Source organism: Oncorhynchus tshawytscha, linkage group LG07 (genome assembly GCF_018296145.1).
Source record: "Oncorhynchus tshawytscha isolate Ot180627B linkage group LG07, Otsh_v2.0, whole genome shotgun sequence".
Lineage (NCBI taxonomy): Eukaryota > Metazoa > Chordata > Actinopteri > Salmoniformes > Salmonidae > Oncorhynchus > Oncorhynchus tshawytscha.
In genome coordinates this window covers 47,488,642-47,514,466 of record NC_056435.1, presented here as the reverse complement: position 1 = coordinate 47,514,466, position 25,825 = coordinate 47,488,642, and the positions used below count along the sequence as shown (strand labels likewise).

Below are 25,825 nucleotides of genomic sequence, written 5' to 3'. Positions count from 1 at the left end.
AGAGTGTTTCCAAAAATAAACGGTAGTCTTATTTTGTCTCGAGTAAAACGCCCTCCCAAGACAACTCTGACACTCCCCCCTACCGGGACAGTGGAAACGGAGACCAATACTCCATGACAAAGTGAGTTACCATTAAAAGACAAAGAGGAAGGTGTGTCCAGTAGTGATTCATTAATTGTCTTATCGATCTACCTAAGTTTTAATATCCAAGTGATACATAGCCGACGGGCAGAGTAGTGAGACTAAGTTGACTAAAGGTCTTCACACTTTAAACTAGATACATCACAGAAGGGAAATACTCAACCTGAGGGAAATCATATAGAGACTGGTAGGAAGGAGGCTTAATAACAACTCAAGGATCCATTAGTGGTGTAAAAGGAGTCTAGAGGATAAACGTGGGGTTCACACATCCCAGCTAGAGCTAGACCGTTGAGAGTGACCAGGCAAAAGACCTCTCTACGCGGACAACGTGTCGATAAAGAAAGAGAGGCAGGGCTACGCGAGCGGTCCTGGTTATACCGAGATAACCTGAAGTATCTATAGTGCCCTGTCCAATCCAGGGAACAGAACGCTAACCACCTCTAGCACCCCGCTGCCGGCCAAGGGGCGGGGCTGAAGGTTTCGTATCGCGACAACCTCCATACAAAAACTCTTAAAACAAAACATCGCCACCTGCTGGAGAAGACTGATTTTTGGCAGTTGGGCCTCTCGCTTCACCTCTTCCTCTCTAACATCATTCCTAGATGATAGTGCAGATCTAGATTCAGATCTAGCAGCCCATATCGGCTGCCTACAGACCAGAGTATGTGAGTGGAGTGGAGATGAGCAGTCAGAAATCCCGCTGGGGCTCCACATCCTTTCCAATTGCTCCTCCAAAAACTGCTTCTTGCTCACAGGGGAAAAGAAACTACCTTCAAATTCGCTCCATTCATTCAAATCCCCATAAAACCAACACTCATCAATTTTTGTGACCACCTGGAATTACCATTTGGTTTTGAAGTAGCCTACTGAAAACAAACCATATGATTTTAATTTAAAGTATTTTAATAAACAACATGAAAAGGTGATGTCGTGGAAATTCTACACAATGTCGTGGAAATGACCACTAGATTAACTATCTTGGATTAGTTATAAATATCTTTGGGCTGCATAGGTTTACCAAAAGGCACAGACACATAGACTACATCAACAATTGAGAACTAAATAGTGGAAACCTTCTACTGTCTCGAATAATGTGACTAGGTAATGGAATGGTAAACAAACATGTATTTTCACAATAAGTGATGGTAATTTCTAGGCAATATTAGGAATATTGGGAATTTTTAGTAATAACGTTATGGGCATATAGATTTGTTTAGTATTCTTTATAATTGTACCAATTTCTCACTAGTCTACGGCAGACATTCTGTTCACTTATATATAGGAGCATAAGGAGTTTTTATTTGTCTTTCCTTCATAGCAATAACAGGGGACTAAAGTTAGATAAATTCTGCCAAATCAATGAGTGCCATGTCTTTATGCCAAAACAATGTCACCCTACACATGTTCTTTTTGAAGATGTATTTATTCACTTAGAAAAATAACTTTTCAAAAATCATAAAATATCCACGTCATGGGGTAATCTCGCATTTCATGAACAACATCACCGGCCTTGTGAAGAGGTGCACTTGATTTGTCTCGCTTGGCGGGCTAAGTAGGCAGAGTTTGCACTCTAGACCACTTTTTTATTTAACCTTTATTTAACTAGACAAGTCAATTAAGAATAAATTCTTATTTACAATGACGGCCTACCAAAAGGCAAAGGCCTCCCGTCCCTGGGAATGAGAATTTTTAAAATCAAAAACAAGTAGGACAAATCTCGACAATATATTTCTAAAGAGTGGCAAGACCCCAGGCCCAGATGGATACCTTATAAAACATTTAGCAACATGCTCTCTCCCTACCTGCACAAAATGTTGGTTCAGGCCAATGAGGATGGAGCTCTCCCACCTACTTTGGATGAAGCGTTCATTACAGTTATACATAAGAAGGGTAAAGATCCAGAAGAGGTAGGGTCATACAGACCAATATCTCTCCTTAATACAGACCAAAAGATTTTAGCAAAAACTCTGGCTAACAGGCTTAGCACTTTAATTGGCAAATTGGTCCATTCGGACCAGACTGGCTTTATCCCTAACAGAAACTCATTCTTCAATTTCAGGCGTCTCTTCAACATGATGTATTCTCAGAGGTTACCTAACGTGGACCTTGCCGTTATATCTCTTGACGCCGAAAAGGCCCTTGATCCAGTTGAGTGGTCCTATCTATTCAAGGTCCTACAGAAATGTTATATTGGAGATGGGTTCACAAATTTGATCCAGCTTTTATATAGGAACCCCTGAGCGATAATACTCACTAACCAATCGCTGTCGCCTATGCTCTTCGCTCTTCGCTCAGGCTCAATTGTACACTGCTATACTCTAAATAAAGACGCAAATGCTATGTAACAGAACCCCAAGCTATATCCCAGCTATTCACATACTCCATTAATTGCCCAGACATCTAGAACATCTCAGTTACAGAAAAATTCAAGGTAGTTACCAAACAATACTCCTCACTATTTAAAGATAATTTCCCCTCTCTGATTATCTCTGCTTCTCTTCTCAAACTATTCCATTAAAACTAAACTGCATAGGTTATTTCATTTCTGATACATAAAACACACAGGATAGGTAAAAAACCCTGTACATCCGTGTATATTTTACTATTGAGGTAAATGTCAGGCTGTGCAGGGTACACTACGGTGATTTTGTTGCCACTGCTTTGCCCTGAAGCAAATGCTCTATATCATTCATGTATGGTTATTGGTGTAGAAGGGACCTTTGGAGTTTTAGGATCCTCAGAAAGGTACTGAAGTTCTGGAGACTTCATAAAAATAGACCCAGACGTGTCTATATGATGCTTTTCAATCTGTTGATAATCCTGGGAGTGTCTGAGTCCCTCCAAATTCCGGATTATCCAACTATTCCCTAAACTGCAAAAACAACTCATCTCTTACAGTCTCATTTCGGCAAAAAAATGTATCTTGTTGTTTTGAAAAAATAGGGAAGCTCCCTCTACCAAATTATGGCTCAGCGAAATTGGCAAACACTGTACACTTAGAAAGAATTAGATATATTCTGAACAATAGATTATCAACATTTGATCAAATCTGGAAACCTTTCCTCTCTTGCTTGGAACAGTCGGCGCTGAGAACTTGTACATTTTAACGCACTCTCCATTGTAATATTTTAATCTACCTTTGGGTAGATTATGTGCTGGCCCCGCCATCAGAGCAGTGTGGGGGGGGGGGTAGGGGGATAGGGGGTGGTGACATCTACCCTCTTTCTTTCTACCTGTCCTGGTTCTGTATGTCTTGTTTTGTTATATTTGTTTTGTACCCAGAACTCTGAGTCTTGTTGTTTCTGTCTGCTCTTTTATGTTTAGATAAGAATTGCATACTTGTCTTTTATACCTATACACCATTCTTGTGTGTGTTCAATAAAAAATATTTGAACGAGAAAAAATTAAAGCTGTCAGCATGGGTCCAGTGGGAGTGGTACCCGTCCAGTGATTGTTACAGTCATCTGTTTATGTGGGTTCAAGGGATTGCTGTTTGTGGACTCCCATACCTTCGTGTACTGTATATGATCAATTATAATATTCTGATCAGAGGTGAGCTCATACATTTTAGGGTAACATTTTCTGAATGCAAAGCTGAAATAAGCAACAAGAAAAGAAAACATTTGTTGGTTGTTAAAAAATAGTTGTCATTGCTGACATATTAAACCACACTATCTTCAAATACTAAACCCTTTAGAGAAATGTTTGTAGGCATTATCATGATCATTTGTTGGGATGATGGAAATTGAAGCAGGCCGTTTAAATTAAATCTCTTGTAGCAGGTCACAATAAAACCAGGCAACGATTGTGTCGTCATTCTTGGAATTTATTTCCAAAGCAGACAAAGTATTTTTTTTAGATGCATCATCACTTTATCCAGGGATAGGTTGGAAAGGAAATTACAACAATGTTTAGAAAAAAATATGAAACATTTTCAAAAAGGTACTAGAGCCTACATTAACATAATCACTAGGGACACTCGAGTGCTATGGAAAAAGACTACAGAACTATGACACAACACCATTTCATGATGATGCACAATTTGTTGAAACTGTTGGTTAACTACATTATTGGTATAAATCTTATATGACAAAAGATGACTGAAAAAATGTGACAGCATTAAGTTAAAACACCACACCTGTTGATTGAATGAATTTCCCTCATCATAAACTTTTTTAATAAGCTACTGGAGGGAAAAAGACAAACTTCAACAGTTGGTTTTGTAATCACATGATATGCCCTCAACTATTTCATCAGCTGTGGCGAGGGGTACGAGACATTTTCCACATGGACATGTACCCACACACTCGTGCCCTTTTTTGCGACATTTCACTCCAATAAACATTTCATCGGCATCACAAGTAGTAAGGTTTTTGATCACAATCTTCATGTCAAAATGTAGGATCTGACCTTCAGGCAGGTGGAATGCCAGGGTCACATGGTCCCACATGTACCATGCATTCCCCCCGCCTTCTGTTACTACATTTTGGTTAACTTCATCTATGGCTAACCCAAAGGCATGGGTTTCAGACATGGCTTGTGCACGCCAGACAATGTTGCCCCTCATGTAAGCACAGAGAGCATCATCACTACCATCACCAAGAATGGGGTACTTCTCAAATTCCTTATCATCTGGACTGTGAACAAGCACTGTGTACATGATCTCTTGTTTGTAGACTACAGTCTCATACACTCTCAGGACAGGCTGTTTTCCACCACAGATTTGCTGACTGTACATCATCAGGAAATCAGACAGACTGAAAGTGAACCTGAAGTTCCCAAAGCGTGATGCCTTCCTGAAGGCAGGTGAGGTGGTGAACTTGCTGAGGAAGGGTTGCTGTATCTGCCTCTGCTCAGGTGTTCTGTCAGGGAAGATCTTCTCCAGGTAACGGCGTTCTGCTGCAATGATATCGTCATCATCCACAGGAAGATTACACCACAGGAAACTCTTCTCACCCCCCTTAAATCCACCTGATTTCAAGATTCCATCAAGGCCTCTTTTTGTAGTGACATGGGCAACTTTGGACAGATGGAACTCTGGTGCTTCTGGGTATGGTGCTATGTATTTTGAGAGGTATCTATCTATTCCTGCCTCGTTTAAAAGGGTCTTCTCTTGTTTTAATGAGGCGATATTCTTATGCTCTCCACTGGAAAAGTTCTCCTTTACAACTCTGTCATTATAACGCACCTTCATTTCCCTAAGATAAAAATAAAACATTTAAAATGTTGGTTGAACAGACATGCAATTCTGCTCTCCGCCCGCATTTAGCAGGCTACAAATAATGTATATTTCTTTGCACACACACACACACACACACACACTAGATTTGAATTGTTACCGTGACACAATCTACCTTTTTCTCCCAAGTTTGGACATAGCTGCTTGATGGAAGATCTGCGGTCTGATAGATGTAGATAGCTCTTGTCAATCCACAATGAGTGAATAACCTGTACAGTAGTTCAATCAGACATTCAATAAAAGTATTTGAACAACAGTTTGTATCCAAGAGTAATGTTAAAATGGCTCTCCCAATTAACTGGAACCAATTAGCCTTCTTTTTAAAAAAGTTGTCAGGATGGTTTTATTAACATACATCCCTGACTTGAAAAAAAATCAAATAAATGTCAAGTCCCCCTTACTTACAGATCGATATCATCATCTGAACTACACTTTTTAAGTTGGATGAACTATAATATGGATATTGGTTTAACTATAAAGGTCATTTTGACTGTTTCGAAAGTGTACAGTACATATGTTATTATTATACTAAAGTTACAGACTCATACCACATTTCATGACATAAGCTAATTATAATTTACATATGTACAAATAGCCACCAAATATGTGATTACTTCATGAAATGATGTACTGTAAGTATGTGTAATTAAATCACATTTTTGTCTCATGAAATGTCATTGTTTCTTTAACATAACCTACAATAACTTACTTTGTTTGGAGACTTGCTGCTTGATTGTAGAGTTTCAGATTGGCTGCCTTCAGTTGATGTCTCCCCACTGTATGGCAGCTGAAATGTCCCAATCGTATGTTTGTATCTATACATACTGACTCTGATCCTTAAGGCTGTGTTTAGACTGGCAGCCCGTTTCTGATCTTTTTTCCACTAGTTGGTCTTCTGACCAATAACGTCAGACCTTTTCACATCAGATCTTTTCAGAGCTGATCTGATTGGTCAAAAATATCAGAATTAGGCTGTCTGTGTAAACAAAGCCTTTTGTAACTGAAGTCTTTAGCCACAACCTACGTAGGAAATCTAGTTTCATTTCTTGAGAACTGAATGACTATCAGATGAATAAGTAGCCTGAACAGCTGTTTGCCTGTGTTTTGAAGGTCCTAACTTGTTTACCATGGTGAGCTGTCTCTTTGTAGATAGCACTTTACAATATGTAATTATCAGCACTTTACAATATGTAATTATCAGGTACTTACTGACACATTTCATAGTAAAATGGTAAATGGATGTTGTTTCCATTGGATATATTGAAATAAGCAGCATATGTTTACCAAATGGGTATGAATTCTTTGAAGTAAGTACCAGAAAGTATCCACAGGTAACAGTGGAAACAGTACTGTAAAATAAGGTGCTACATTTATGTTTTTATTAAGGTGGCAAGATGCTCATGTGGACCTGCACAAGAATAATGTCAGACCTTTTCACATCAGATGTTTTTCAGAGCTGATCTGAAAGTGACAGCATTTATTAGAATTGGGGTGTGTGTAAACAAAACTATAAGCCACACCCTACATAGGAAATCTAGTTTCATTTCTTGAACTGAATGAAGATCAGGATAATAATTAGCCTGAACAGCCGCGAGTGATTGCTGTGTATCTGTCTTTTGAAGGTCCTAACTTATTTATCATGGTGAGCTGTCTCTTTGCATCTGTCTCTCTCATTGTGACGAGGGTATTTTGTGCTCCCCAAAATAGGTCTCGTCTAACCCTCTGGCATTACTACATTTCATTGTCCTACCCTGAGAGGATGAATTGTACTGAATATTAGCGGTCAATAGGCCGAATGAAGATCATCAGGGGATGACATTTGACTTCAAATATCTGTATGGTGTAATTCATCTCAAGATATGCAAAATGCACATAGTAGTTGTTTGTAAAAATGTCTCAATTAATTGAGAAACACAAGCATATTCTTGGTTGATGTTTGTTAGCCAATAATGATCTTTCACAATTTGAGAACAGTTTCTATAGTCCACCATGTTGCAAAAGACACCCTACGCCTGCTTTAAGTACCCAAAGTGAAACGGCTGATCCCTGCCCTCACTCTGCCTTCACTCCAGGAATGTAGTTACACAAATACATGCATTTATTATTCAGAGTAGACATTGTTGATTTCTCTGTTGTATTTGTAGCCTTTGTAGAGAAATGCTATTTCTTATGCAGGTGACCAACCTATTGCTAATAAAGGGCTACAACTTAAAGTAAAGCCTGTGGGGTCCCCTACAGGATAGCTCCCGCATTACACTAACTGCCAAAAACCAGCGCACACACATAATCTCCTTTGTAGCTGAACATTGTGTGCCCGAAGAGGATTCTACGATGACGGACAGACAACTGAGCCAATGGCGGAAGACTACAGACTACACCCCAGCTGAACCAATCCAAAGATCCGATCTTCCAGAATCAACCTACTTTCTGTTCTATATATAAGTGGTGTACTGATTGTAATGGTCTCTTTGCCTGCAGTTCCGTACGAACCAGCGGAGGAGCCGTAATTACGCTGTTCTAGATATCTTCACTCTGAATAAACTGTCGCTCGTCATACAATTTACCACCTTGTCTGAATCGATCCTTGACCGACTCGCCCGTCTACATATCTAATTTCTAACACCTTCCACAGAATAATAATACTCCCATTATATAGGCCTAACCTAAAGATCAAATGGGCGCATGGACACACTTGGGATTGACAACTGCTCCTCCTATTTTCAGCCCGAGAAAATAGATGACATAGTTCACATACATGTAAACAAATCAACAGTCCATCCACTATTTCCGTAAAGGCACTGAATGTCGTCATATATGAACTATTTCTGTGGCTCTACGGGTTCCATGCCCTAATATGAAACCAAACTAAACTTAGTGCAAGGCAATAAGGTAACGGTAGCTAAATGCCAGAGGAGACGAGTAATTAACAGGAGTTACTATGAGTGTGATGTAAGGAGGAATAATGTATAAAAATGGTTTGAACTCACAGGCTCCAGGGTTGCAGGGTAGCCTAGTTGTTAGAGCATTGGGCTAGTAACCGAAAGGTTGCAAGTTCGAATCCCCCAGCTGACAAGGTACAAATCTGTCGTTCTGCCCCTGAACAAGGTAGTTAAACCCACTGTTCCTAGGCCGTCATTGAAAATAAGAATTTGTTCTTGACTGACTTGTCTAGTTAAATAAAGGTAAAAAAAAAATATATATTTGTGAAATAGAATTGACCGAATATTTCCACGACACCAATCATGACGTGCGTTACCAGGTTACCACTGACTGATTGCACAATGTCTGCCTTTGGTGTTTTTCTAGCTTCAACAGTGCAGTAATATCTAACAATTCACCACAATACACACATCTAAAAGTAAAATAATGTAATTAAGAAATATATAAAAATTAGGATTAGGACTAGCAATGTCAGAGTGACAAACTAAAATACAGTAGAATAGAATACCGTATATACATATGAGATGAGTAAAGCAAAAATATGTAAACATTATTAAAGTGACTAGTGTTCAATTATTAAAGTGGCCAGTGATTCCAAGTCTACAGTATGTATATAGGGCAGCAACCTCTATGGTGCAGGGTTACGTAATGTAAGGGGAAAAATCCTGTATAAGCTCTATAAGCTTGTACAGCCTGTAATGAAGTAGAATTACTTCATTAGTTCTTAATGCTAAACTTTGTTATGCACATGTGCTGTATGAGCCTTAAACCTGTACATTTCCACTGTCTGTTTGAAGGTCTTGTAAGAAAAAGCAGGTATTTTTCCACTCTGCCTCTGTTCAACTTGGTCACACGGCATAAGACAAAGAGTGAACAAAGTGTCTCATCCTGTCCATCCTGTTCTTCTCATATCTTTCAAGGGTACAGCTGTGTGGAGGTAAGAGGTGAACAGAGACTGGCTTGAACAGAGAGGAGTAACAGAACTAACGTTATCACTTGTTTGTGCGTTATGACCCGATACACATAGCCACAAGAAGAAAACAAGGTAGCTTATGATGCCCTGATCTGCCCGGGAGGGGTGGAACCAGCCATTAATAAGCATGTTTAGGTCCACTATATAAGACCTCAGCATTTCCTGTAATGTTGGGCTTTCAACGAATCACCTACGGGTGGTTTGTTGACCAGCTCCATTATTGCAAAAATGTATCGGTATCAAATAAAGGTTGATTGTTTGAAGAAATGACAAAGTCTCTCTCAATTGATTAGAATTTCCATGACAGTAACCCTGGTGGACGCCACCTAGTGATTTTACACTCTAATGGCCTTGATAGAAGCTGTTTTTCAGTCTCTCTGTCCCAGCTTTGATGCACCTGTACTGACCTCGCCTTCTGGATGATAGCAGGGTGAACAGGCCGTGGCTCAGGTGATTGTTGTCCTTGATGATCTTTTTAGCCTTCCTGTGACCACGGGTGCTGTAGGTGTCCTGGAGGGAAGATAGTTTGCCACCGGTGATGCGTTGGGCAGACCGCACCACTTTCTGGAGAGCCCTGCGTTTGCGGGCCATGCAGTTGCCGTACCAGGCGGTGATACAGCCCGACAGAATGCTTTCTATTGTGCATCTGTAAAAGTTTGCGAGGGTTTTAGGTGCCAAGCCAAATGTCTTCAGCCTCCTGAGGTCGCTTTCTTCACCACACTGTCTTTGTGGGTGGACCATTTCAGATCATCAGTGATGTGTACACCGACAACTTGAAGCTTTCCACCTTCTCCACTGCGGTCCCATCTGTTGTTTCCTACCTTCACCACCTGCGGGTGGCCCGTCAGGAAGTCTAGGACCCAGTTGCACAGGGTGGGGTTCAGACCCAGGGCCCCGAGCTTAATGATGAGCTTGGAGGGTACTATGGTGTTGAATGCTGAGCTATAGTCAATGAACAGCATTCTTACACTACCGTTCAAAAGTTTGGGGTCATTTAGAAATGTTCTTGTTTTTGAAAGAATAGCGCGTTTTGTAAACATTAAAATAACATCAAATTGATCAGAAATACAGTGTAGACATGCGCGCTGTGTTAAGAAGCAGTGCGGCTTGGTAGGGTTGTGTATTGGAGGACGCATGACTTTCAACCTTCGTCTCTCCCGAGCCCATACGGGAGTTGTAGCGATGAGACAAGATAGTAGCTACTAACAATTGGATACCACGAAATTGGGGAGAAAAAAGGGGGTAAAAATTCAACAACATTTTTTTATTAAAAAAAAAAAAAACAGTGAAGAGGTGACTCCAGGATGCTGGCCTTCTAGGCAGAGTTGCAAAGAAAAAGCCATATCTCAGACTGGCCAATAAAAAGAAAAGATTAAAATAGGCAAAAGAACACAGACACTGGACAGAGGAACTCCGCCTAGAAGGCCAGCATCCCGGAGTCGCCACTTCACTGTTGTTGTTGAGACTGGTGATTTGCGGGTACTATTTAATAAAGCTGCCAGTTGAGGATTTGTGACACGTCTGTTTCTCAAACAGGAACAATGGTGGACATCTTGAAGCAGACTGGGATAGGGAGAGATTAAATCGGTCCGTAAACACTCCAGCCAGCTGGTCTGCGCATGCTATGAGGACGCGGCTAGGGATGCCATCTAGGCCGGCAGCCTTGCGAGGGTCCTCAAAGCGGGTGAAGAAGGTGTTTAGCTTGTCCAGAAGCTAGATGTCGATGTCTGCGACGTGGCTGGTTGTCCCTTTGTAGTCCTTGATTGACTGTAGATCCTGCCACATACGTCTCGTCTGAGTTGTTGAATTGCGACTCCACTTTGTCTCTGTACTGACGTTTTGTCTGTTTGATTGCCTTACGGAGGGAATAACTACACTGTCTGTATTCGGCCATATTCCCAGTCACCTTGCCATGGTTAAATGCGGTGGTTTACTCTTTCAGTTTTGCGCGAATGCTGCCATCTATCCACAGTTTCTGGTTTGGGTAGGTTTTAATAGGCACAGTTGGTACAACATCTCCCATACACTTCCTGAGTCACCGTATCCGTGTATTTGTCAATGTTATTTTCAGAGGCTACCAAGAACATATCCCAGTCCGCATGATCAAAACAATCTTGAAGCATGGATTATGATTGGTCAGACCAGCGTTGTATAGACCTTAGCACGGGTACTTCCTTTTTGAGTTTCTGCCTATAGGAAGGGAGGAGCAAAACGGAGTCCTGATCAGATTTGCAGAAGGGAGGGTGGGGGAGGGCCTTGTAGGCATTTTGAAAAGTTGAGTAGCAGTGGCCAATGTTTTCTCAGAGTGAGTACTACAGTCAATGTGTTGGTAGAACTTCGGTAGAGTTTTCCTCAAATTTGCTTTGTTAAAATCCCCAGCTACAATAAATGCGGCTTCTGTATATGTGGTTTCCAGTTTGCATAAAGTCCAGTGTAGTTCTTTGAGGGCCGTCGTGGGCCGGCTTAAGGGGGTATATACATGGCTATGACTATAACCGAAGAGCATTCTCTTGTGAGGTAATAAGGTCAGCATTTGATTGTGAGGGATTCTAGGTTGTGTGAACAAAATAACTTGAGTTTCTGTATGTTATCACAATCACACCATGAGTAGTTAATCATGAAATATACACCCCCACCTTTCTTCTTCCTGGAGAGTTATTTTTTCCTGTCTGCGCGATGTACTGAGAACCCAGCTGGCTGTATGGACAGAGCCCGTATATCCCAAGAGAGCCATGTTTCCATGAAACAGAGTATGTTACATTCCCTCATGTCTCTCTGGAAGAAGATCCTCGCCCTGAGCTCGTCTACTCTATTATCCAGAGACTTGACATTAGTGAGTAATATACTCGGAAGTGGTGGATGGTGTGTGCGTCTTCTGAGTTGGACTAGAAGTCCACTCTGAATACCTCTTCTCTGCCAGCGGTGTTTTGGATCTGCCTCTGGAATCAGTTCAATTGCCCTGGGGGGGTCCGAACAATGGATCCAATTCTGAAAAGTCGTATTCCTATTCATAATGCTGGTGAGTTACCACCACTCTCAAAAAAACTAAATACTGTAAAGTTGCTTAGGAGCTAGAAGCAGAGCTGCCACATCTGTCAGCACCATCTTACTTACTCTTGGACAATGTGACTTTTATCAATATATTCTCTATTTTCTCTCAGATTTGAAAATGCTAATTAGCATCAAAGTAGACATCACGCAAGACTACAAATCCCTGCACGTTATCTCTAACTGACACCTTTGCTAACAGGTATTGTGTCAATTTAAAACTTGCGCAAGACACTTCAGAGAATTGTACATTTAAATAAATGTTGTAAATGTATTCATTACTACATTTTTTCTGTAACAGTATTTTTATTGGATTTCACAATTTTCACCCATATTAAGAGATACAACAACAGAGAAAGCAAAAAGAAAAGAAAAAAACAGAACTCACTTACACATACCTGCATATACAGTGCCTTGCAAAAGTATTCGGCCCCCTTGAACTTTGCGACCTTTTGCCACATTTCAGGCTTCAAACATAAAGATATAAATCTGTATTTTTTTGTGAATAATCAACAACAAGTGGGACACAATCATGAAGTGGAACGACATTTATCGGATATTTCAAACTTTTTTAACAAATCAAAAACTGAAAAATTGGGCGTGCAAAATTATTCAGCCCCTTTACTTTCAGTGCAGCAAACTCTCTCCAGAAGTTCAGTGAGGATCTCTGAATGATCCAATGTTGACCTAAATTACTAATGATGATAAATACAATCCACCTGTGTGTAATCAAGTCTCCGTATAAATGCACCTGCACTGTGATAGTCTCAGAGGTCCGTTAAAAGCGTAGAGAGCATCATGAAGAACAAGGAACACACCAGGCAGGTCCGAGATACTGTTGTGAAGAAGTTTAAAGCCGGATTTGGATACAAAAAGATTTCCCAAGCTTTAAACATCCCAAGGAGCACTGTGCAAGCGATAATATTGAAATGGAAGGAGTATCAGCCCACTGCAAATCTACCAAGACCTGGCCGTCCCTCTAAACTTTCAGCTCATACAAGGAGAAGACTGATCAGAGATGCAGCCAAGAGGCCCATGATCACTCTGGTTGAACTGCAGAGATCTACAGCTGAGGTGGGAGACTCTGTCCATAGGACAACAATCAGTCGTATATTGCACAAATCTGGCCTTTATGGAAGAGTGGCAAGAAGAAAGCCATTTCTTAAAGATATCCATAAAAAGTGTCGTTTAAAGTTTGCCACAAGCCACCTGGGAGACACACCGAACATGTGGAAGAAGGTGCTCTGGTCAGATGAAACCAAAATTGAACTTTTTGGCTTGTGGTTCAAAAATGGTTCAAAAATAAACATATCCAGGTGTTAGAATGGCCAAGTCAAAGTCCAGACCTGAATCCAATCGAGAATCTGTGGAAAGAACTGAAAACTGCTGTTCACAAATGCTCTCCATCCAACCTCACTGAGCTCGAGCTGTTTTGCAAGGAGGAATGGGAAAAAATTTCGGTCGATGTGCAAAAAAGGTGCGCAGCTACAAAGTATTAACTTAAGGGGGCTGAATAATTTTGCACGCCCAATTTTTCAGTTTTTGATTTGTTAAAAAAGTTTGAAATATCCAATAAATGTCGTTCCACTTCATGATTGTGTCCCACTTGTTGTTGATTCTTCACAAAAAAAATAGTTTTATATCTTTATGTTTGAAGCCTGAAATGTGGCAAAAGGTCGCAAAGTTCAAGGGGGCCGAATACTTTCGCAAGGCACTGTGTATATATATATATATATATGCATATACACATACACACACACACCCATACATACGTACACCATTTTCCTCTTCCCGCTCGGTGCTTCTCTCACCCCATCCCCATCATTGCGTCTCTCAATACATACATTTTAAACAAACTTACAAACAGAAATTAAACAAAAAAAGCTGAGTTTAAACCAAGAAGTTAGGGTCCACACATCGAACGTACAGTGTAGTTCTGAAAGACATAAATCCCCACCATTCTAAGAGAATCCTTGCAGCATAATAGCTGATACCTCAGCTTCTAGGTAATTTAGACAAGGTTCTCATACTTTGTAGAACTGGTCTGTTTTAGAATGCAATGTACATGTCAGATATTCCAGAGGCACCCATTCAAATAGTATCTTATGCCAATCTTTAATAGAAGGAACCTTATCACTAATCCACTGTAAAATGATGTTTTTCCTTGCTGCGAAGGTAAGGATGTTGTAAAGCCTCCTCTTACCCACAGAAGTAACATGCCTACTAGGGAGACCCAACAGTAAAGAAACTGGGTCCAATTCTAGATCAACCCCTAGGATCTTTTCAATTTCTTGCAGAACACCAGACCAGTATCTTTGTATTTTGGTACATGACCATAAACAATGTGTTAGGGTGTCTGTATCCGTTTTGCATTTAAGACACTGAGGAGAAGAGGAAGTGGGGCTAAAAGTATTGGGGATATATGCAATCTGTGTATTATTCTTAATTGGATTGCTCCAGTACAATTACATATAGATATTGTTTTTGCATATCTCCAAATGTCCTCCCACATCTCTATGTCAATTGTCAACAGACAATTCATTACATTTAACTAACATTAGATAGTTAATCCAGAGATTCTTACCTTTGCCTCGATTCGGCAGTCTCGTCCAGATCATCATGGAATTTGTGGTTCTTTATGACTAGCATTTCATTTTGGGGGGTAAATTCAGGCGAATATATTGACAAGTCACCTTGTCCTAGAGAGATTTACACGGTTATCAAAAGGTCACGCCACGGAATTGTGATTCATATTGTGGTACTCTATTGACCTCCATACAAAAACTCTTAAAACAAAACATCGCCACCTGCTGGAGAAGACTGATTTTTGGCAGTTGGGCCTCTCGCTTCGCCTCTTCCTCTCTAACATCATTCCTAGATGATAGTGCAGATCTAGATTCAGATCTAGCAGCCCATATCGGCTGCCTACAGACCAGAGTATGTGAGTGGAGTGGAGATGAGCAGTCAGAAATCCCACTGGGGCTCCACATCCTTTCCAACTGCTCCTCCAAAAACTGCTTCTTGCTCACAGGGGAAAAGAAACTGCCTCCAAATTCGCTCCATTCATTCAAATCCCCATAAAACCAACACTCATCAATTTTTGTGACCACCTGGAATTACCATTTGGTTTTGAAGTAGCCTACTGAAAACAAACCATATGATTTTAATTTAAAGTATTTTAATAAACAACATGAAAAGGTGATGTCGTGGAAATTCTACACAATGTCGTGGAAATGACCACTAGATTAACTATCTTGGATTAGTTATAAATATCTTTGGGCTGCCAAAAAGGCACAGACACATAGACTACATCAACAATTGAGAACTAAATAGTGGAAACCTTCTACTGTCTCGAATAATGTGACTAGGTAATGGAATGGTAAACAAACATGTATTTTCACAATAAGTGATGGTAATTTCTAGGCAATATTAGGAATATTGGGAATTTTTAGGAATAACGTTATGGGCATATAGATTTGTTTAGTATTCTTTATAATTGTACCAATTTCTCACTAGTCTACGGCAGACATTCTGTTCACTTATATATAGGAGCATAAGGAGTTTTTATTTGTCTTTCCTTCATAGCAATAACAGGGGACTAAAGTTAGATACGTTCTGCCAAATCAATGAGTGCCATGTCTTTATGCCAAAACAATGTCACCCTACACATGTTCTTTTTGAAGATGTATTTATTAACTTGGAAAAATAACAACGCTCAACAGTTTTCTGTGTGTATCAAGAATGCTCCACCACACAAAGGACACAACTGTAGGAAGCATTGGAGTCAACATGTAGAGTCGACACCTTGTAGAGTCCATGCCTCGATGAATTGATGATGTTCTCATTGCAAAGGAGGGTGCAACTCAATACTAGGAAGGCGATCCTAATGCTTTGTACACATATATGGGGCGGCAGGTAGCCTAGTGGTTAAAGCGTTGGGCCAGTAACACAATCCCATAGCTGACAAGGTAAAAATCTGTCCTTCTGCCCCTGAACAAGGCAGTTAACCCACTGTTCCCCGGTAGGCCATCATTGTAAATAAGAATTTGTTCTGAACTGACTTGCCTAGTTAAATAAAGGTTAAATATATATATATATATATTTAAATATATAAAATATAATATCAGTAGTGGCATATTCCATAACAATAGATACGGTCTTTGTTGAAGCAGTAATTCCCCTTAAATGCCATATTAATGTGAGTGGTTTCCTTAAAAACTTCTTTGGGACTGGGGGGCAGTATTGAGAAGCTTGGATAAAAAGGTGCTCAGAGTAAACTGCCTGCTACTCAGGCCCAAAAGCTAGAATATGCATATAATTAGTAGATTTGGATAGAAAACACTCTGAAGTTTCGAAAACTGTTTGAATGATGTCTGTGAGTATAACAGAACACATATGGCAGGCAAAACCCTGAGAAAATCTAACCAGAAAGTGGGAAACCTGAGGTTTGTAGTTGCCTATCGAATATACAGTGTCTATGGGGTCATATTGCACTTCCTATAGGCTTCCACTAGATGTCAACAGTCTTTAGAACCTTGTTTGAGGATTCTACTGTGAAGGGGGAGAGAAAGAGAGCTGTTTCAACCAGGTGTCTGGCAGAGTGCCATGAGCTGATCATGGGCGCTCCCGTGAGAGGTAGCTGTGTTCCAGGAACTCTCTGGTTGGAACATTATTGAAGATTTATGTTAAAAACATCCTAAAGATTGATTCTATACATCGTTTGACATGTTTCTACGAACTGTAATATAACTTTTTTGACATTTCGTCTGAACAAGTGATCGCGCATTATGCATTTGGATTACTGGGCTAAACGCGCAAACAAAAAGGAGGTATTTGGACATAAATTATGGACTTTATCGAACAAAACAAACATTTATTGTGGAACTGCGATTCCTGGGAGTGCATTCAGATCAAGATCATCAAAGGTAAGTGAATATTTATAACGCTATTTCTGACACCTCTCCTTCTTTGGAAAATGGCTGGATGTTTTTCTGTGACTAGCGCTGACCTAACATAATCATAAGGTGTGCTTTCGCCATAAAGCCATTTTGAAATCTGACACAGCGGTTGCATTAAGGAGAAGATTATCTATATTTCCATGTATAACACTTGTATCTTTTATCAATGTTTATTATGAGTATTTCTGTAATTTGATGTGGTCCTCTGCACTTTCACCGGATGTTTGTTTCAGACAATGCATTTCTGATCATAACACACCAATTTCAAAGAGGTTTTTGGACATCAAGATGAACTTTATCGAACAAAACACATTTATTGTGTAACATGAAGTCCTGTGAGTGCCATCTGATGAAGATCATTAAAGGTTAGTGATTAATTTAATCGCTATTTCAGATTTTTGTGAGCCCTCTCCTTGGCTGGAAAATGTCTGTATGGTTTTCTGTGACTAGGTGCTGACCTAACATAATCGTTTGGTGTCCTTTCGCCGTAAAGCCTATTTGAAATCGGACACTGTGGCTGGATTTACAAGAAGTTTATCTTTAAAATGGTGTAAAATACTTGTATGTTTGAGGAATTTTAATTTCTGTTGTTTTGAATTTGGCGCCGTGCAATATCACTAGCTGTTAGCGAGGTGGGACGCTACCGTCCCACATATCCCAGAGAAGTTAAACATACACACACCACAACACTACTGTTCTGCAGGCCACATCTGCAGGCGTACTCCCACTCAGTCTCTTGTGGGTCCAGGAGCAGTAGGCCAGACCATCCCCCCATGACACATGCAGCACAGGATGGTCCAGCCTGAACACACAACCAGGTTTATGGTTAATAATAACAACATACGGTCCTTTAGCAATATACAGAAAGTATTCACACGCTTTGACTTTTTCCACATGTTGTTGTGTTACAGCCTGAATTTCACCATGAGGCCAATGGTGACTTTAAAACCGCTAAGGCTGTGATAGGAGAAAAGTGACAATGATCAACAACATTATAGTTACTCCACAATACCAACCTAAATGACAGAGTGAATAGAAGGAAGCCTGTACAGAATGACAAATATTCCAAAACATGCATCCTGTTTGGAATAAGGCACTAAAGAAAAACTGGAAAAAATGTGTCAACAAATGAGTTATGTACTGAATACAAAGTGTTTTTGGGGCAAATCCAACAAATCACATCACTGAGTACCACTGTTCATATTTTCATGTTATGGGTATGTTTGTCATCGGCAAAGACTAGGGAGTTTTTTTAGGATAAAAATAAATGGAATAGTGCTAGACAGGCAAAATCCTAGAGGAAAACCTGGTTCAGTCTGCTTTCCAACAGAACAGACACTGGGAGATGAATTCACCTTTCAGCAGGACAATAACCTAAAACACAAGGCCAAACATACACTGGATTTGCTTACCAAATCTAATGCAAGTCTTGAAAATGGATGTCTAGCAATGATCAACAATCAACTTGACAGAGTTGACACATTAAAAAATATATACACTGCTCAAAAAAATAAAGGGAACACTTAGACAACACAATGTAACTCCAAGTCAATCACACTTCTGTGAAATCAAACTGTCCACTTAGGAAGCAACACTGATTGACAATACATTTTTCATGCTGTTGTGCAAATGGAATAGACAACAGGTGGAATTTATAGGCATTTAGCAAGACACCCCCAATAAAGGAGTTGTTCTGCAGGTGGGGACCACAGACCACTTCTCAGTTCCTATGCTTCCTGGCTGATGTTTTGGTCACTTTTGAATGCTGGCGGTGCTTTCACTCTAGTGGTAGCATGAGACGGAGTCTACAACCCACACAAGTGGCTCAGGTAGTGCAGCTCATCCAGGATGGAACATCAATGCGAGATGTGGCAAGAAGGTTTGCTGTGTCTGTCAGCGTAGTGTCCAGAGCATGGAGGCGCTACCAGGAGACATGCCAGTACATCAGGAGACGTGGAGGAGGCCGTAGGAGGGCAACAACCCAGCAGCAGGACCGCTACCTCCGCCTTTGTGCAAGGAGGAGCAGGAGGAGCACTGCCAGAGCCCTGCAAAATGACCTCCAGCAGGCCACAAATGTGCATGTGTCTGCTCAAATGGTCAGAAACAGACTCCATGAGGGTGGTATGAGGGTCCGACGTCCACAGGTGGGGGTTGTGCTTACAGCCCAACACCATGCAGGATGTTTGGTATTTGCCAGAGAACACCAAGATTGGCAAATTCGCCACTGGCGCCCTGTGCTCTTCACAGATGAAAGCAGGTTCACACTGAGCACGTGACCGACGTGACAGTCTGGAGACGCCGTGGAGAACGTTCTGCTGCCTGCAACATCCTCCAGCATGACCGGTTTGGTGGTGGGTCAGTCATGGTGTGGGGTGGCATTTCTTTGGGGGGCCGCACAGCCCTCCATGTGCTCGCCAGAGGTAGCCTGACTGCCATTAGGTACCGAGATGAGATCCTCAGACCCCTTGTGAAACCATATGCTGGTGCGGTTGGCCCTGGGTTCCTCCTAATTCAAGACCATGCTAGATCTCATGTGGCTGGAGTGTGTCAGCAGTTCCTGCAAGAGGAAGGCATTGATGCTATGGACTGGCCCGCCCGTTCCCCAGACCTGAATCCAATTGAGCACATCTGGGACATCATGTCTCGCTCCATCCACCAACGCCACGTTGCACCACAGACTGTCCAGGAGTTGGCGGATGCTTTAGTCCAGGTCTGGGAGGAGATCCCTCAGGAGACCATCCGCCACCTCATCAGGAGCATGCCCAGGCATTGTAGGGAGGTCATACAGGCACGTGGAGGCCACACACATTACTGAGCCTAATTTTGACTTGTTTTAAGGACATTACATCAAAGTTAGATTAGCCTGTAGTGTGGTTTTCCACTTTAATTTTTAGTGTGACTCCAAATCCAGACCTCCATGGGTTGATAGATTAGATTTCCATTGAACATTTTTGTGTGATTTTGTTGTCAGCACATTCAACTATGTAAAGAAAAAAGTATTTAATAAGAATATTTCATTCATTCAGATCTAGGATGTTATTTTAGTGTTCCCTTTATTTTTTTGAGCAGTGTATATAAAAATAAAAAAAATCGGCAAATATTGTACAATCCAGGTGTGCAAAGCTCTTAGAGGCTTACCTAGAAAGACTCACACCTGAAATCGCTGCCAAAGGTAATTCTAATATGTATTGACTCAGGGGTGTGAATACTGATGTAAGTTTGATATTTCTGTATTAAACATCAGCTGCTATATGACACAGGTAGACTGGAGCACAACTCGGCAGGAACTGATGTCTTGGTGGTCAGTCCGAGTGTGCACCACGCAAACGTGCATGCTTCTACACACAAACACTACTTCAGTACAAAAGGGGAAAGTCTTACAGTCCTAAGCGAGCAGTGTTTATGCTTAGTCTCCACTTCTGACACACTCTCCTCTCCCAGGCCCCCACTTCAACTGAATATGCACCCCAATATTGTCTACGGATCACCAACAGTTTACACATACCAGGCCTTCTCTCTCTCTCTTTCTCTCTCTCAGCAATTAAGGCGACTCCCACAACATCTTCCTGCAGAACTAGTTCATTGAGAAATAGAAAGAAGTGCTAAATGACTACAAAATACATTTGTAGAGATGTACATATTATGTCCATATTACATCAAGAACAGCTCAAATAAGCAAAGAGAAACAACTGCCCATCTTTACTTTAAGACATGAATCTCAGTCAATCCGGAACATTTCAAGAACTTTGAAAGTTTCTTCAAGGTCAGTCGCAAAAACCATCAAGCGCTATGACGGAACTGGCACTCATGAGGACCTCCACAGGAACAGAAGACCCAGAGTTACCTCTGCTGCAGAGGATAAGTTCATTCGGGTTAACTGCACCTCAGATTGTAGCCCAAATAAATGCTTCAGAGTTCAAGTAACAGACACATCTCAACATCAACTGTTCAGAGGAGACTGCGTGAATCAGGCCTTCATGGTAAAATTGCTGCAAAGAAACCACTACTAAAGGACACAAATAATAATAAGAGACTTGTTTGGGCCAAGAAACACATTTAGAATCAGGAATTCCGCAGGGTAGCTTCGGAAAAGCCCCTTGCTTTTTTCAATTTTTACTAACGACACGCCACTGACTTTGAGTAAAGCCAGAGTGTCTATGTATGCGGATGACTCAACACTATACACGTCAGCTACTACAGTGACTGAAATGACTGCAACACTCAACAAAGAGCTGCGATTAGTTTCAGAGAGGGTGGCAAAGAATAAGTTAGCCCTAAATATTTCTAAAACAAAAAGCATTGTATTTGGAACAAAACACTCACTAAACCCTAAACCTCAACTAAATATTGTAATAAATAATGTGGAAATTGAGTAAGTTGAGATGACTGAACTGCTTGGAGTAACCCTAGATTGTAAACTGTCATGGTCAAAACATATTTATGCAGTAGTAGCTAAAATGGGGAGAAGTCTGTCTATAATAAAGCGATGCTCTGCCTTCTTAACAACACTATCAACAAGGCAGGTCCTACAGGCCCTAGTTTTGTTGCACCTTGACTACTGTTCAGTCGTGTGGTCAGGTGCCACAAAAAAGGACTTGGCTCAGAACAGGGAAGCACACTGGCCCTTGGATGTACAGAGCTAATATTAATAATATGCATGTCAATCTCTCCTGGCTCAAAATGGAGGAGAGATTGACTTCATCACTACTTATTTATCAGAGGTGTTGAATGCACCGAGCTGTCTGTCTAAACTACTGGCACACAGCTCAGACACCCATGCATATCCCACAAGACATGTCACAAGAGGTCTCTTCACAGTCCCCAAGTCCAGAACAGACTATGGGAGGCACACAGTACTACATAGAGCCATGACTACATGGAACTCTATTACAACTCAAGTAACTGAATCATGAATTAGATTTAAAAAACAGATTAAAAAACACCTCATGGAACAGCGGGTACTGTGAAGCAAAACAAACATTGGCATAGACACACACACACACACACACACACACACACACATTATACATAGACATGGATTTAGTACTGTTGATATGTGGTATTGGTGGATAGGAGCCTGAGGGCACACAGTGTGTTATGGAATCTGTGAATGTTTTTAAAATTGTATAAACTGTTGATTTGGCAGCAGCTAATGGAGATCCATAATAAATACAAATATAAACAACTCACTACTTTTTAGCTACCTTGCAACTACTTAGCATGTTAGCTAACCCTTATCCTAACCCTTTTAGCTAACCCTTCACCTAACCTTGACACCACTGTACATTGAGATTTTCGTAACATAGTGTACGTTTTACAACGGCTGGGCGATGACAAATCATCGTCGAGTGGTTCCCGTGACGAATTTGACGCTATGCTACCCATCACTTGAGACTTTCTTCAGCAAAGATGACTGACAAAAATAGTAGGATGGAAGCAAATGTAAGTAATTACAATGTCATAACAAGTCATGCAAAAATGTACAGTTGAGAGGAATATGTTAGTTAATGGGAGTCATGCAAAATTGTACAGTTGATAGGAATATGTTAGTTAATGTAGAGACAAACGATTATGCATTTTTCTTGGTCATTAAGTTCATTTACAAAATTGGCTATTTAGCAAGGTAGCTGACTAGCTAACATTAGCCAGCTAGCTAACTAGCTTTATGGGTGTTGTGACATGAGTATGAAATTGTAATTTGTGTTTAATGTTTTAGGGACTCCTGATAAAACCTGCAAACGAGGCTCTTGTGAAACAGTGAATGTAAAGAATCTAGCAAGCTAAAGCATTTACTGCAAATCTAATGTACAATTTTGTAAGCTTGCCTTGCTGCCATGCAAAGCAGATAGATGAAATAACGTAGCTAGCTAGCTAAGTTCTTGCTTAGTGTGCAGTGGAGGATAAAAAAAATACCTGTATGCCTATGGATGTATAGCTAGCTATGTAGCCAATCTGTGTATGGACCCAAACGTTTGGTATACATATTATTTCAGAACCTAGCTATGAACCTCAGCTATCATAGCCAGTTGTATCAACTTCAAAAAACAGTCTAAATGGCATTAATGAAGCCCATGGATTGAGTAGAATATAATATAACTTTGTGCCAAGGATGCAAGTCATGAACTCAGCAAAAAAAAGAAACGTCCTCTCACTGTCAACTGCGTTTATTTTCAGCAAACTTAACATGTGTAAATATTTGTATGAACATAAGATTCAAGAACTATGACATAAACTGAACAAGTTCCACAGACATGTGACTAACAGACATTGAATAATGTGTCCTTGAATAAAGGGTGGGTCAAAGTTAAAATTAACAGTCAGTATCTGGTGGGGCCACCAGCTGCATTAAGTACTGCAGTGCAGTACTTCTCCTCCTCATGGACTGCACCAGATTTGCCAGTTCTTGCTGTGAGATGTTACCCCACTCTTCCACCAAGGCACCTGCAAGTTCCCGGACATTTTTGGGGGGAATTGCCCTAGCCCTCACCCTCCAATCCAACAGGTCCCAGACGTGCTAAATGGGATTGAGATCCGGGCTCTGACATTCCTGTCTTGCAGGAAATCACGCACAGAACGAGCAGTATGGCTGGTGGCATTGTCATGCTGGAGGGTCATGTCAGGATGAGCCTGCAGGAAGGGTACCACATGAGGGAGGAGGAGGATGTCTTCCCTGTAACGCACAGCGTTGAAATTGCCTGCAATGACAACAAGCTCAGTCCGATGATGCTGTGACACACCGCCCCAGACCATGACGGACCCTCCACCTCCAAATCGATCCCGCTCCAGAGTACAGGCCTCGGTGTAACGCTTATTCCTTCGTTGATAAATCCTACCATCACTCTTGGTGAGACAAAACCGCGACTCGTCAGTGAAAAGCACTTTTTGCCAGTCCTGTCTGGTCCAGCGACGGTGGGTTTGTGCCCATAGACGACATTGTTGCCGGTGGTCTGGTGAGGACCTGCCTTACAACAGTCCTACAAGCCCTCAGTCCTGCCTCTCTCAGCCTATTGCGGACAGTCAAGCAGAAATTCGCATCCTGTAGCTCTAACTCCAAAAAGGTTTTGGGATATTGTAAAGTCCATGGAGAATAAGAGCACCTCCCCCCAGCTGCCCACTGCACTGAGGCTAGGTAACACAGTCACCACTGATAAATCCATGATAATCGAACATTTCAATAAGCATTTCTCAACGGCTGGCCATGCATTCCTCCTGGCTACTCCAACCCCGGCCAACAGCTCCGCTCCCCCCCGCAGCTACTCGCCCAAGCCTCCCCAGCTTCTCCTTCACCCAAATCCAGACAGCAGATGTTCTGAAAGAGCTGCAAAACCTGGACCCGTACTAATCAGCTGGGCTAGACAATCTGGACCTTCTCTTTCTAAAACTATCCGCCGCCATTGTTGCAACCCCTATTACCAGCCTGTTCAACCTCTCTTTCGTATCGTCCGAGATCCCTAAAGATTGGAAAGCTGCCGCGGTCATCCCCCTCTTCAAAGGGGGTGACACCCTAGACCCAAACTGTTACAGACCTATATCCACCCTGCCCTGCCTATCTAAAGTCTTCGAAAGCCAAGTTAATAAACAGATCACTGACCATTTCGAATCCCACCGTACATTCTCCGCTGTGCAATCCGGGTTCCAAGCAGGTCACGGGTGCACCTCAGCCACGCTCAAGGTACTAAACAATATCATAACCACCATCGATAAAAGACAGTACTGTGCAGCCGTCTTCATCGACCTGGCCAAGGCTTTCGACTCTGTCAATCACCGTATTCTTATTGGCAGACTCAATAGCCTTGGTTTTTCTAATGACTGCATCGCCTGGTTCACCAACTACTTTGCAGACAGAGTTCAGTGTTTCAAATCGGAGGGCATGTTGTCCGGACCTCTGGCAGTCTCTATGGGGGTACCACAGGGTTCAATTCTCGGGCCGACTCTTTTCTCTGTATATATCAATGATGTCGCTCTTGCTTCGGGCAATTCCCTGATCCACCTCTATGCAGCCGACATCATTCTGTATACTTCTGGCCCTTCCTTGGACACTGTGCTAACCTCCAAACGAGCTTCAATGCCATACAACACTCCTTCCGTGGCCTCCAACTGTGCTTAAACGCTAGTAAAACCAAATGCATGCTTTTCAACCGTTCGCTGCCTGCACCCGCCCGACTAGCATCACCACCCTGGACGGTTCCGACCTAGAATATGTGGACAACTACAAATACCTCGGTGTCTGCCTAGACTGTAAACTCTCCTTCCAGACTCATATTAAACATCTCCAATAAAATCAAATCTAGAATAGGCTTTCTATTTCGCAACAAAGCCCCCTTCACTCACGCCGCCAAACTTACCCTAGTAAAACTGACTATCCTACCAATCCTCGACGATGTCATCTACAAAATAGCTTCCAATACTCTACTCAGCAAACTGGATGCAGTCTATCACAGTGCCATCTGTTTTGTTACCAAATCACCTTATACCACCCACCAATGCGACCTGTATGCTCTAGTCGGTTTGCACTCGCTACATATT

The 25,825-nt window shown here is 41.5% G+C and overlaps 1 protein-coding gene across 1 annotated transcript; it reads right to left on the bottom strand.

Annotated features, from left to right (window-relative positions):
* Nucleotides 1–3,951: 3,951 nt before the first annotated feature.
* LOC112254663 lies at nucleotides 3,952–6,323 on the bottom strand. Its single transcript, XM_024427407.2, has 3 exons — nucleotides 6,090–6,323; nucleotides 5,496–5,589; nucleotides 3,952–5,339 (listed from the first exon to the last, which is right to left on the bottom strand). The coding sequence occupies exons 2-3, from the start codon at nucleotides 5,516–5,518 to the stop codon at nucleotides 4,349–4,351; spliced, it is 1,014 nt and encodes a 337-aa protein (XP_024283175.1). The 5' UTR covers nucleotides 5,519–5,589; nucleotides 6,090–6,323; the 3' UTR covers nucleotides 3,952–4,348.
* Between the last annotated feature and the right edge of the window lie 19,502 nt (nucleotides 6,324–25,825).